Consider the following 15,404-nt stretch of genomic DNA (forward strand, 5'->3'; position numbering starts at 1 on the left):
AAAAATGCATATAATCTCCCCAGGCATTTCAGAGTACTGGACAATGCTCACACACCTGCTTTCACCAGTACCATCTCTGGCTTAAGATAAATTTTAAATGTCTTTTGTAATAAAGCATACTAACTGGCTTGGAGCACCAAGCTGTTTTTCACTCCTATCAAATCTGTACCTACAGAACATTTATTTTTAACATGGACATGTTCATACAAAAAGAAAACAAAAGACAAATACAACTCAATAAACACAGCACTAAGAAATGCTGTATGAAGAACTACAGAATTGTTTTTAAAAAGATCAAAGCTTGCATGTTTGTCAGACCAGATTTACCATTTGCTTTCTTTTTTCTAGCTAGCTGCCAGAATACTGGTGAAGGTATTTGCAGGAAAAATGGGGACCTCTGCCATCACAACACTAGAAGATGTAAAAAGGCAAGAGGAGAAAGAGGAAAAAGAAGAATCTATTTTAGCACTGCTTGGGATTATTGGAACTGTGCTCAATTTATTTGTTATTGTTTTTGTGTACATCTACACTACACTTTGATGACATTTTTGAAAATCAATTGTACAGCACAAAGTGCAAAGACCTGCAATGGTAAGGATGATTTATAAATTTAAAGCAAAAAAACCCACCACTCTCTGAAAAGAGCATCAAAAACATTCCAGAGTGAAGTGTCTGGCTAAGGCTGCTGCATCAATGACTGCAAAGTGTACCTATGAGCCCAGCCAGGGTGCTAAATTACGTAAATGAAGGCAGACCAAACACAACATTTCGTTGGTAACAGATGAAATCTGAATAGCAGGATCAGAGACGGCACTGTTTTATTGCCAGCAAACATGCAAGACAGAAACACAGCCAAACACTGAAAAGGATCAGAACATAGAAAGAGATAAACTAAATCTATGAGCAACTATAAGCAAGTCCCATGCTTTCTATGGTTTTGTGCAGTATGTCTCTTCCTAGCTGAGACCAGAAAACAGGCAAAAGGGTTTTTTAGTTTTAGGCCACCATAATTTAGGCTTATAACTTACACTAATGCATAGTAAGTGTGAAAACAGGAACGCTGTTATACTAGGAGTTGTAATATTATAAATAAAATTTTAACTATTGACTATATTCTGCAGCATTTTTGTTAGTCTTGTGGAAAGCTGAAAAAGGTTAGATTTTCTTGTCTTTACTAAATCTGTATTTGAAATCATCATGCTATATTGATAATGTGCTTTTCTAATTAAAAATACTTTAAAGTGGTGTAAAAAAAGAATAATTTTAGTACTTCTTTTAAGACATATTAATAATTCCAATGACACACTAATACGTATTCTCCAAATGAAAAAAAAAAAATCTTAAATTACCTTTTCTATATCATCATTTTTAGAATGTGCTTAGAAGAAGTCAAATACAATTCTCATGTTTTCACCCTGATGCTTATTTTCAAGTAAAACATCATGCAAGGATTCACAGTGTGGCATGGAAAACAGGTTTAACCTCTGCCCAGAGGACTGCACTCTCTCTTTCTCGACCAAGTTCCGAAGAAATTTTCCCTTTTTGCATTGTCTGTGATTAAGCCCAGAACTGCAACTCTTAAGCATATTTCACAGAACATACCATTTGGCTACTGAAATTAGTCAAACTAATTCCACATATTCAATTAAATCTACATATGCCTTTAAACTAGATCCAAAGCTGCAGACAGTCTGAGACCATAGAAGTTTTTGTATACATGAATGTATCTCACATGTACCTTATAATGAAAATTACTTCTGAGAGTTTCAGATTCAAAACTTATTAAACAAATAACATGAAAAACGTAAAAAGAAACTGATTTTAAGAAATACTTTTCTTACTATTACCTGTGCTACAGAGGAACAATAGAGCAGCTGCATTTCTGAATATCAGCTCAATTTTTTCTAGGCTACAAAACTACATCCAGTCCCTCCATAAAATGACATGTGAAGAAATACATCCCTTATATAGGTGATAGCTTGTTAGTGTATAGAATTTGGTAACTGCTAAACCAACTGAGCCTTTGGAAGTCACTTTGAAACCAGTACATGCATAGGATAAGGTCAGGGACCTAGAAGAGAATGAATTTGGCAATGATATTTCAGTCAGTTGCACACTGTAACACTGACTTATGGACAAATGAGGTGGAAGATGGTATATTCTGGTTTTGCAACTCTGAGTCAATACTTGCTCAACTAGAAGAAATGATAAACAGGGCTGAGGCTGCACTGGAAGGAAGCACATGCAGACAAGAAAATTTATTCACCAGCCACAGTCTTCAGCAAAGTCTCTATTAAATGTATACTTATTTTCAGTATATGAAACACCAAAGTGTTATGCAGGTTACTAATGTTTATTTAAGACTATTTAAGAACAGATATTACCATTATTATTTTTTCAATGTACTTCTTATATCTACATACTTATGGATATTATTGCATTTAATCTCATAATACCAGGATATTTGAGATGGATCTCTGAAATGAAATATTACAAGAACCTGAAAAGTGAAATTCAGGTAAAAATTGCTGCTGTTTATTTTGATCCTGAAGTTATTTAAAACTTGTTAATTCTGTGAAATAAATAAACAGTTTTATTTCATATCATCTCAGTGCATAGCTCTCTTCTCGAAATCGTGATTCAACCAGTACAACAGCATTACAGTGAAATACTGCACATTTTTTTTGTAAGCTCTTCAACAGCAAAACAGACAAAAACCAATCCCAAAATTATAACCAAATGTGGCAAAGGGTCAGTATGATTTCTTTTACCAGTGAATGAGCTCATTAACATTAATGAAGGCTAGAAGAAATTTTAATTTCAGCAATTACATGCTGTCTATCTAAACTGCCACTGTACTTCTGATTTCATTTATAGCAAAGGCTTTGATCCTTAGAGGGAAGTCACAGGGTAACATTATCATTAGATTGCCTTAGCATACAAGTTACATTCTGTTTTAAAACAGCAATCTGATGTCCTTTCTTAACAGATAATACCTGCAGGCTATACTCAAGTGGACCTAAGTCTAACTTTAATTAAATGACCTCTAATAAACAGCTTTGGTACTTATACATTTAATCCAATATACGCTTAAGAATTTCACCAACAAAAAATATCTTAACAGCAACTACCTCTCATTATACACAGCAAAAAGTCAATAGTCTAGGGAAGAGCAGAGTTGCATGATGATTCAACATTTACACTGCAGCAGTACCGTCACACCTTCAATAATGGATGAATAAAGAGCTCAGTGTGAACCTGCCTCAGAGCACTCAACATACTCAATTCAGTGGGACTGGATAACTTGACAGAAAGTAAAACAACACCATGCAATGCCTTGAGAGTAAGTGTGATTGCTAGAAAACTCTATCTTCAGCAGACCAGCTGGAGTCAATCATGGTCTGAGGCCTGAATAGCATGACTTCAATGGACTCAAACTAAGAGAGGTGCATCAAAAGAGGCAGAAAAAAGAATGCAGCAAATTCACATTCAACAGATTTGTCTGCAGTACTGATTGGACAAAGTTCACAATGAGGTATTTGGCAGCAGGATAAAGCAGCACAACATTAATGAATCCACAAGTCCATGATGTGATAGTATTTGGTAAACTATGAAAAGTGCATAAAAAGCAAATACTGGACTCTCATCAAGTGGAACACTTTGGTCAGTAAAGACACTCCTTTTAGCAAAGCCCTCCCACAGAAATGCATCATCTCTTCTCAGCAGTCAAACCCAGGGAAGACTAAGCTCATATAACACTACAAGCTATGCTGGCCACATCACATGGCATTCTGTCCAACAAAGAAGGAAAGGTGCCTAAGAAAGGAGCATGTAAGCAAACCCCAGCTAAAACTACAGTATCATCTGTTTCCTGTAAGCCTGGAAATTCAAACAAGGAGAATTCAAGAAGAATTCTGCAACTTGCTATGAGGTCTGTTTTCTAAGGCAAAGGTGATAACAAACCTCTCCTGATATTTGGCTTTAAACAAGTCTAAGTCATCTCAGGCCTTGCTAGTCTAAGGACATTACCATTAAGAGACTACCTAATATTGTGGTATTGACAAATCCCAACTTCACTAGGCTTTTTACTGTTCAAGCCTATTAAAAAATAGACAGTCCTTGCCCTGTTCTAAAAGTCAGTTGATTTTCCCTCTGTTTCATGATTCCTTTGCCCTGTCTTGTCTCTGTAAATCTTGTTAGCCACAAAAGTTATTATAAATACTGCTTTCTTCTCTCCCACTTGCAAACGCTATTTTGTATTAGTTTCCATAAACCTATCAGTCAAATAACTCCTACTTGTATTAGCAAAATCTAGACCTTCACGACAGTCATGTATGGTCACACGTTGGCTGGGAACCTCTTGTTGTACAGTGAAAATTTTATCGCTGTGCATTTTGTTCAAGAAGAGAAGTGCTCACATATTTGAAAGAGTCCCTAAAATCTTTCAAAACAAACATGCTGTATACAAGACAAGAGTGAAAAGGTTTTACATGACAGTTTTTAGCGTGAAATGTGCATATATGCGTGGTAATGAATAAAAGCTAGATGTTTCATGATACAGAAGTTAAAAACTACATCAATTTCACAAATGTAAATATGAGTTAAGTCTTAGGAATAAACACAGGTATAATAAAAAAATCTCAACATGTTTCAAAAATAAACCTCCTCATTTACAGAATGAAAGATAATAAAAACTACAGTAATGCCATAACAAGACACAAAACAAACACCAAAAAAATTATCAAGAAACGGTGAGGATTACAGCAGCTATTTCCCCTTATGACAAGAGCTATCTTGCATACTAAGGAAAGTTCTTCAAGGACAGATAAACCTTCCTTCTCTACAAGAAACAAGCAATTATAGAAATCAATTAAAATGGTAATAATTTACAAGGACTTCACAATCACCTCACTTCGATGCAGATGAAACTGCAGAACATATCAGAGCAATCTGGTTTGTACTAATCTGGTTCGAGGTGAGGTTTCTAAAAGATTGAATGTTATGTGAGCACTGCTTGTCTGATCAATATTCCTTTTATCTAGAACTATATAGATAACAATCTAGTCCATGTATGTCTCGGGCAAATTAAGCAGGATGTCAAAATAAACTTAAGCAACAAAAATCCTAGATAGATTTACAACTGAGACACAAGGCAATCTGTTGAAAGAGCTTTGCAAGATGGATGTGCCAGACCTGCAGCTAACTGAACATGTAAAAAAATACAAAATTCACATCAATACCAGAATACTTATTGTCTTATATTACCACAGAGTTACCAGCCTACCGTGCAATGAAAGAAAAAAGCATGCCTGCAGCTTCATTGCACATATTTTTATATCAAAATTCCCCCCCACCTTGATTTTATGTGTATGGTAGATACATATAGATATGTGAAGATCACTATTATTCCAATAATTACAACAAAACCTAAAATCCAGCAGAATACCTTCAGCATAAGGGTAACCTTCATCTGGCCCCACCAGTACCCACTCAAATCTGAGAAAGTTACAGGGTTGCTGAAAATCACTAATTTCTGTTATCACTGTGCTGGGCACAGCTTGTTCCTGCTCAGGTGCCAGAACCCAGGAACATTCTGTTAGCATTCTATATGCAATACCCTAATTCCTCAGATCAGACCAGCATTTATTACAGGAAGAATGCAGTTACCTGCTTATTCCACACAGAAGTACATTTTGACAATAGAAGTTGCAGCAGTCTGAAAATTAGAATTCCGTATACGTGCGCATTACTACCGACACTGTTCCCTTTCCTACTCTCCCTAGACTCCTGTTCAGCCTTGCTAGAGAAGACACAGGTATTCAAGATAAGTTTGAAATTAGATAAAGCTCTATCAGGAAAGACTCAAATCTGTTCTACTAAATTGCATTGGTCTTCAAGATTCTAGAAAAGGAAATAAAAATAGTAGTAATAATAAAAAAGTCATCTCTTTATTTGAAATTGAAATATTTGAACCAAAAACGCATTAACGGAAATTTTCAGTCCCACAAGCATTGTACCAGAACCTAACACAGCTTCAGAGCTTCTCAACCTGCTTCTATTGTGTTAGCTATGTCTGCTGACACTCAGTGACACTGAGAGCCCCATCACGTGCAACTTGCACTCATTAATGTGAAAATTATCTGTCTGCCTTTAAACTCAACAGTAATTGTGCCTTGTTATCACTAAGACAAACTGTTTTCAGGGGTTCCTTCCCAGCTAAATGCATCTGGCTCAAATATTGACAAAGAGAAGACATTCTTTCCAGAAGTCATCCTCTTTGCACATTTCCCTTTCATACTTCTATCCTATTGTGCTTCCAAAGATGAGCCTGACTGTTGCAAGCCTGCAAAATTATTATTTTTAAATCCAGGAGAGCATTGTTAATGATAGTGTTTTATAGACTTTTGAACAAATACAGCAGGAAACATTCATATTGCTTTGATCAATCAAAGGATAACAAGCCTTAGATTTTACAGTTCTAAACTTCAATAGAAATAACCCCACTCTTTGTGAACTTTTAAATGGAAGGGTAGTTTTCATTTTTTTCTCTGAAAAGCAAGGTTTTGCTTTGCTTTAATACAGTTTAACTGCTACATTGCTCACTCTTTCCTAATTGTTAATGCACAGGCACAACATTTCAACACCACCTGCCAACCAGAAACAAGAGTAGTTCAGCAGTGGAAAACATACCTAAAATAAACATGTTTCACCAAAACTTTTCCTCTTCTTTGTACAATGAAAAAAAAAAGGTTCCTGAAAGCCAAACTAGTCTGAACTTCTCGCCACCAGCCACATATCTCATCTATTCTATCAATATCTGACTGTTCTCTCCCAGTTAAAGGTGACTTACACCGACAGATACATTCTTCTATTGAAAACAGGAAATAGCAATTTCAGCAGCTGTGATTCATCTGTAACTCAGGATCAGCTGCTTCATCCTTTAGATAACATGGCATTTTTGCCAGGTCTTTCAATGACTCTTCCTTTTCCTCAACAAAGAAGAATTTATGAGTATCTGTTAGAAAGATTACTTTATTCTTTTACTTTATAATTTCCTTGATTGTTTTACATTGTATTTTCAACTGCAATAACAAGCTTGGTCTATCATTAGTTCATTTTCCTCACTGTAGTATGTGTCAAACAGAACCAACAAATTCATTGCAAAATTAGGGTGAGGTGTCAATCTGCAGACTAGCAAGTGGAAGATCTTTATATTTTTATTTTTACTATAAGACCCCGGCAGACTTTCTGAACTAGTTCCATTCCATCACACAAGATTATGTAACGCCCTAGTTACTACAAATTAAAAGAGCCACATTCTTGTTTTAGTTCTAAGTAGCTTTGCAAATCCTTAAGATAGGGATAATTTCTCTTTTACCTCTAACATAAAACGTATGCTGTAATTCAAGGAGCTATAACACTGTTTCATGAATTCACATCACCACACCCTCCAACTGGCATCCCAAAGAACTGCGGTAATGTGACAAAGACATTAATCAGTTGCTCCAAAAATAGGGCAGGCAAAATAAGCTCCAAAACTGAATTACTCAGATTTGCAACAACTCCTCCAGATACTTAAGGATTAAATCCATCTTTATGAAAAAAGTAACTTAATAAAAATCCAACCTAAGGCTCATCTCCATACTAAAGCCTGTCATCTAGTGAGACCGAACATAAATCACAAACCCAGTCAGCTGATTTTGTCATTAGTTCCGCACAGGCATTTGCTTAATTCATACTGCTTCACACCACCTTGTAAAACTGAAATGGTTTCCCCAGCCAGGTACAACATACCAGATGAAAACTATCAAAGCATCTTGGTTTTAAAATTATAAGCAGAAATTTGATGAACTCATAGAACTCATTTACTTTTGTTTTAAAAAGCTCAACAATTTAATTGTTCCCATATATATGAAATATTTTACAGTTCTGATAAGAGGCTTATTTTTGTACTTTCTAAAAAAAGGGAAAAAGCTTTGACTGAGGTAGAATTGCCCTACTATGTGCAACGTTTACCAAATTCAGGTATGCATTTACTCAATTTTCTTTAAAATTGACATTTCTCTTCCCACTATGTTTCATGGTCTTGTATAAAGTACTCCTTTCCTCTGTGTATCTTCTGTAGAAGAACTAACATGCAAAATTTTCAGAAGAAAACACCATTTTCCTGTTAGTTTCAACAGCTGAAGAAATGAACTTTAAATTTAAAGAGATATTGCAAGAAATGTGAGCATTTCAACAAGATTCTGTCTGATGATTCTGTTTTATTTTGTTTTCTAAGGCTCAAGCGAATGTTCCATTGTTAAACTTCTAAACTGGCAAGTGCACTGAAACAAGAATCCCCTGTTGTTTCTGCAAAACCTCATTTGACAGAAGTAAGGCAGCTTTGGTTTTGAAGGAGGCACGGACGCGTTACCTGAGTCGTTGCGGAGGTACGATGACATGGCTGGGATGAGACAGGACTGACTGAGCAGCTCCAGGAGGATGGATGGAAGAGCGCTGCTGTTTTGGCCTCTCCCCTCATGGCTCGTTTGAGTCTCTTCATTTGATGTACTCCCTGCAGGATTTATGTAACTGGCAAGAACCTGAAATACACCAAAGTACTTAATCAAAACTGATCTATTTCAGTCAAAAGAACTTTGACTTTCCTTAAGATACATGCCCTAACACTTCACTAACTGTTTTGCAAATTCAGTTTTGGTATTTATTTCAGCAGGCCCAAAGAGGTTTCAGAAGAATTTCTATACAGTTATTAGATTATTAGTAAAGATAAAATTAAGTAACTGTTAAAGTTCTGAATTGTTTAATTTCATATTCAACTAAGATGAACTTGACAAACCTGCTGAAGTTACTCGAAGCAAGAGTGTGCCAGCTCAGACCACTGAGACCTGCAGCTGACCAGTCCCTTTCACTGCAGAACACCAAGTACTCCAACTAGCAGTAGGACTTTTATTTTTTCCAACTGCAAATGCTTCAGGTATTTTTGTAACTTCCTTTGGGACGGGACTTCAGGGTTTAGAGATGAAACAGTAAGTTATGGGGAGCACAACAGTTACCTGGAGGAACAACTACTCATGAGCACAGCTCTTATCTAAGTAAGCAAAGAGCAGCCTTCCCCTTGGCAATCGTGGGAAGGCACCTCCTGACAGCACACCTGCCTGCCCCAAGGCTGACTTCACAGGCCCTTTCTGTGCGCTGTAGATGTGTTTCCATGGCTCTGATTTGTGCAGCTGTACTCTCAAACTAAGAAACTTTGAGTCTTGACAGGCTGTATAGCTTGAAGACCCAGGGACTCTATTCACCTTTTCAGCCTCTTCTCTTTTCTTTCATTCATCCTCTTTGTTTTAACCCCCTTACCCATGGTATTTCGCTGCAGTATCTTATTAGCACTCTGTACAACAGAATTTCTCTCAACCTTTCTAGAGCAGGGACTAAGGAAAGTCTGCTGTACAACTGACTGACATGTTCAGCAAAATGCTACTGCCTTCAACTGCTGAGTGCCCTCAGCAAATGCCTCCTTACTTCATGACTTAGGACATTGATAGCGAAACCTCTCCCTGGCAGAATACAGAATACTGCCTGGAAGCTTTGCTGAGAGTAATTTAGGCAATTTTCCTCTTTCTTGCATAGAAAAATGTTTTCAGATTTTACGTATTGTACTTTTGCAAGGGATATGATGATTGTGCCATGTAATCTACAGTGTCTAAAATAACTGATCATCAAAATGGTATCTTCTTCAGGGTGTGGGCATTTTCAAAATTTCATCTCCTTTGTGCTCTAACCCCAGCAGGTTAGCTAATGCTTTTCAACTGAAATAAACTTTTGATGACTAGATACAATCTCATATTCCCTACATTCATCCAAGATAACAGGGATTGGTTGGATTTCATAACTGGTTGGATTGAAAAGCCTGATTATGCACGATCTTCTTCTCCTTAGGTATTAGAAGATATTAGAATTTTACTAAGATCTAGATGCTTATTGAAGAACTACTATTGTCATGTAAGTGACATACTCAAGATTTTCTAGAATGTATGTACGAGTGAGATTTTGTTATACTGGCATAACACATTCATGGACACCAGTATCAACTACAGGCACTTCCTTAAAGTAGCATGAAAAGTATGCAAGAAATTAATAGGTAACACTGTTTGGCACATAAGTTCTGAAGTTTCTCTTCAGAACTCATAACCAGGTCTTCTATGCAGCAGCCTAGTGACATCTGAAAACAGCCTTGCTCAAAATATGATCTATATAATTTTCCATTAAGACAGTTGTTTGCAAATAATTGTTGCCCAAAATATTGTAATTACTCTACTGTGTGACTGACAAAACTCCAGTTTTATTATCCATGCTTTAAGTCCCTCTCATTAATTGCAATCTATAATTACACACCTGTAGAAGGCAGGTCACATGCTCTTCTTCTAGTCTTTGCTTAGTCAAGGCTTGTTCAACATCCCATCCTGAAGCTGTAGAGCCTGTTCCAAATCCTGTACCCTTAGCCCAGTACAACTGCTGCTCTTCTGTTGATGCAGTATTGTGTGTACTTGACACCTGTGGCTAAAGTAAAAAAGAAAAAAAAAAAAAATTATGTAATGATTTAATCTTGGTAGCACTATCTTTAAAAAGCCTTTGTTATGCAAAATAATCCCAGTTTATTAACTTTCTAAAGATATCATCAGGATCCAGTGAAATTCAAAGCTTTCCATGGGAAAGACTGCCACATATATGGTAAAGGTTAGCAGTAGACTGTTGAAAGTAGTTCTTCAGTTTGACCGGTACTGTAAATCCTTTATTATTCTCTTTTATGATACTATCACTGCTTAAATTATGAGAGGTATTAGAATGCTACTTAATCAATATCATTCTAAACATCACAGCTCTGTAATTATTGCTGTTTAGAACTGTTTAGAACCTAATCAAGTCTAGTAACACAATGAGATGAAGGGGATGGGAGTGGAAATGTTATCAAGAGAACAGAACTGAAATATTAATATGCTCAAGTATTTATTGATTTTGAATATACTCCAAAACAAGAGGAGTAAGTTACACGTATAGCTCTGATACATGATCTCTGAGTCCCTAAAATACACATTACCTCCTCCCTAAGTAAGAGCAAAGAAGTCAGACTAAAAATTTTCTAAGAGCATTTTTCCAACAGTGCTTGGTAACAGCTCAAACAGCTTTTACCAATCGTCTGCCTCAGTTATGTTTTAGTAACATAACTCCAATATTACAATGCTCAGACCTCACGAAGTAGTGTGGAAGTATTAACACTAATTTTTGAATTTTAGCAGGTCACTGGTGAAATGGATGCAGAAAAAACTCTGATAAGCATTTTTTAACTGATGTTTTCCTATTTGCATATTTACATCCTAAACAAGTGACTCGCTACTTTCATTACTTAGTCACAATTAGCTGGAAACCACATCATGCAGTATTTGTTTTATGGCTCTGAAAAGTTTCATTTTCTGTTCACTTCTTCTTCAGTGACTTTATTAAAGATTGCATATGAAAGAAAAGAAATGATACATGAACAGACTGCAGTGGTAAAAGAAATTATCATCTGTGAAGTATCACACCGACAGTAGTCTTGGATAATCTTTTACACTGGGAATGCAATGTGTCTTGGTGATGAAACAGCTGTGTGGTTATTTTCATGTAGACATTACTCATGAACAGGTTGTGCCTTTAACACTCTGAGAGGACTGTCATGAGCACTAAATTAAAGCACTTAAGGGAGAGCATGGCCCCAGAAATACAAGCCTCAGTGCAGACCTAATGGATCCCTAGTTTCAAGTTACCATCTATCACCTGATAGACATGAATTAATGGAAAGCAAGCTGTTAAAGGGGTCATGGTAGCACTGAAGCAGAAGTAAGAATTAATGGTTGCCCTTTCCCTCTAAACATGCAAAAATGCTAAGGTGTTAATGTGTCAGCAGCCTGATACCCCATTAGAAGTAGAATCTCTCAGCTTCCCCTTGAATTTGATTAGCCATTAAGGTGAATTATTCTCAGGCACAGCTTCATCTCTTGCTTGTTCAACCCTTCATCAGTATCAGAGCTGCTAAAATATGCACAGTCCTATATTTTGCAAGTACTAATCCATATTCAGCCACCAGGAACTGTTTCATGCAAGCCTCTACCAAAACAATGCTAAAGAGGGCGAGTCATTAATATTTTTGTAAAAACACTTTTACAGACAATTGGTACATTATGCAGAAATGGTAACTTACAGTCCTAAAAAGAAAATCAGAATCAGAATATGCATATTCTGAATAGAGGGTGATGTAACTCAAGAAATGCCTTTGAAAAAGTCATATTTTGGAGATTATTTTGAGATCTTGAATATGATGGAAAATTTTGATTATTTTGAGATCTTGAATATGATGGAAACTTTAGATCTCATTTAAATATCAGTACAAAGATTGTAACAAAAATCACTGCATTAATTCATTGATTTTCACAACTAATTTATATTTGTGAAGCATTTGAAAGGAAATAATTTGTATCCAGGACTTTAGATGATGAATGTTAAATAAGGTAATGAGGTCATACTATCTAATGGGTATTAAGGAACCACCATTATGCCTTTTCTGCCTGGGAAAAAGAAGGTCCTGGGAAAGAAACTGATTATACCTTAATGCCTCAAGGCAAGCCTTCTTTCTCTACTTTCATGATTACCATGTTTATTTGCAACATGCAGGGACAATTACCTAATCAGGTACTTCACAATTTTTTTTAAAGTCTGCAAAACTTAGGTTACAACGAAAGCAATGAAATGATTTAATTTTTTTAATTAAAACTCTTAGTACTTCTGGCTGGTACCTGCTGTGCTGGTAACCTTACCTCCGCCTGGTTGGGACTTGAGTTGGGCACTCTTGGTGCGTGGTGGCTCAGGGCAGAGAGACAAGCCAGGATAAGATGGATGGCCCCAATCTCCAGCGCCATCCTCCTCAGCAGCACTCCATCGTCGGTGGTCAGCGGGGTGGTGCTGAACAGACTGCGCAACACGTGGAAGGGCAGAGTTGGGAGCACGTTTGCTGAAGGAGACTGCAGGATATGACCTAGGTTGGAGAAGGAAAACATCAAACCCACATTTTCCTTCAATAGTTCAATACAGCTTATTAATCTCTGCAATAGCTTATGTACATTCAGAAATCTACTAAGGACTTCAGCATTCACATACAGTAAAGCCATCTATTACTATGTTTCTCTTCCAAGAAACATTTCATTATGAGGAGAGTGCAGAAGAAAGAATGTTTCTTTATTTTATTCATAGATTTGGTAAAGAATCAAATTTTAAAAATTTGATTTGCCATTTCAAGGGAGAAAACTAGTCTGGACTAATTTTTTAAAATACATATATATTTTTAATCATTGCAAATACAGCAAGATAAAGAATGCACGTGATCAGCTAATAGCAGCTCAGCTGGCAAGTAGCAGTAGTTTATCATATGTAGGATTCTCTTCTGTATCCATGTGCCCAAAGTATGAATTAATGTATTGACACAAACCAAGTTCCTACTGAAGTTGAACCCATGGTGAAATACTAACATAATTTTAATTAAATGAGTTGCATGTATGAATTTTGTGCTACAATTCCTTAAAATTTTTAAGCCCTTTGCATTATGAGCAAAAATTTTCTTTTAAAAGCCACATTTCAAATAATGGAGTGACCTATTAATGCAACACACTGAGATATGGGAAACTCTCATTTTTTTCTTGTATTTAACAATACATTTCACATTGCTTTCTCAGTGCATATATAAAAGAGACAACTGACAACTAGAGATGCTTCAAACAGTGAAAATACTTTAAAATAGCCCACTCTGTCCAGAAGTTTGCTTCCTATTTTAAATATTTTATTTTCTCCCTCATTCTTAAGAGTTTATCAGCTATATCATCATCCAGAGATTTAAGCAAATATGTCTGTGTTTGTGTGTATATGTATCTACACACATGCACATGTGTTAATTCATATCTATCTGATACTCTTTGCATAGACAGTAACAAGAAGGAATCAAAAGCCCTCTGACTGGGATCTTCATAAATAAACTCAAACATTTCTGGAAAATAAGCCCATCTGATAGAATTCCATAACTGCAGGCATAGCCAAATAAAAAAAGAGAAAATCTAAACATTTGCACATTATTTATCTTTGCAGACAACTGAATCCATGTTTTAATCTATAAATCATAGATTTATAATTGCAGCTCTTCATATTATGTAAGAAAGTAACGAGATCCTACACGTGTGAAAAGCTGCATTTCAAACAAAAAAGGAAGTTATCAATAGTTTATAGAGAAAACTAATGTGGATTACTGTGTACAACTGAACCCACATTTTGTAAAGTTGAATTCAGATGTTTGGCTAAGGGAAAAGAGAAACTGGCTGTTTAGTCCAGCTAAAACTAAGGCTACAAGGGAATGTGATTCCTGTCAACAAATGGAGAAAGAAGAGCTGTTGTCCACTAACTGCATATGAATAAACAAGCAGAAAAGTAAAGCAACCCCTACCCATTAAGATAATTATGTTCTGCAACGGTATTTCATTAGCAGTAGTGGCTGCACACACACACACCTACACTACTAAAAAAAAAGAAAGCAACCCAAATTCTAAATGTCTCTTTATTAAAAAAAAGAAAAGATATAAAAATTGCCTGCAGTTGTAAGGGACTGGGACTACTTTAGAAACTGCATACAGTTCTTCAGTTATTTATCACTCAGATTAGGTGAGTGTAAGCAGCTAGACTGAATTTTTATTGCCCAGTTTATTCTCATCTACTGTCTTGCACCTAAATACTAGTGAAATAAAAAGATAAGCGGAAGGGAGGGCAAATGAGATTCTTGGTTTTCCAGCTGGTCTTATAAGGTCCGTGTTGCACACCACTCTACCACTCTATTCAGAGTGCTAAACAGAGGCTAACTTCTGATGATTGCAGCCTACAAAAACCAGCACTCTTCAGAGTCATAATCACAGAATCATGTAGGGTGGAAAAGACCCTTGAGATCATCAAGTTCAACTGTAAATCTGACACTGCTCAAGTGCACCAATACACAATACCCAGTAAAAGCAAATGCCTTCCATGTAGAAAACATATTTCAGACGCACTCTTCCAGTTTTTCAAAACAGTAAGAAATGTGAATATTAGAACTACATGCAGAATTCCAGGCCCAAAAGACACTGACAAATTTTTCTCCTGGCTTGTCTGTTTATTCTTTGAAGAACATCCCATTTCTCCCTCTGAACTCACACCATCAAGGCAGAGCTTCTGTTTAGGCAATTTAATCACTATAATTTTTAAATCTTACTCTCCTTTTCTAGAACATTATTCAGTGGTTTACTCTACATCTGTTGTAGCTTTGCTCTTATTCATATTATTCTACATTTGGAGGCAAA

The 15,404-nt window shown here is 36.2% G+C and overlaps 1 protein-coding gene across 6 annotated transcripts in view; it reads right to left on the reverse strand.

The window, feature by feature from the left end:
- BIRC6 (baculoviral IAP repeat containing 6) overlaps positions 1–15,404 on the reverse strand; it is a 176,468-nt gene that overhangs the window by 42,339 nt on the left and 118,725 nt on the right. For all 6 annotated transcript variants that reach the window (XM_059841328.1, XM_059841327.1, XM_059841323.1 and 3 more), the window contains 3 exons: positions 12,852–13,069; positions 10,396–10,560; positions 8,417–8,585 (listed from right to left, as the gene is read on the reverse strand). In XM_059841328.1, coding sequence (XP_059697311.1) covers positions 8,417–8,585; positions 10,396–10,560; positions 12,852–13,069 — 552 coding nt within the window. The remainder of the gene's footprint in view (positions 1–8,416; positions 8,586–10,395; positions 10,561–12,851; positions 13,070–15,404) is intronic.

The sequence above is a fragment of the Haemorhous mexicanus genome, chromosome 3 (genome assembly GCF_027477595.1).
Source record: "Haemorhous mexicanus isolate bHaeMex1 chromosome 3, bHaeMex1.pri, whole genome shotgun sequence".
Lineage (NCBI taxonomy): Eukaryota > Metazoa > Chordata > Aves > Passeriformes > Fringillidae > Haemorhous > Haemorhous mexicanus.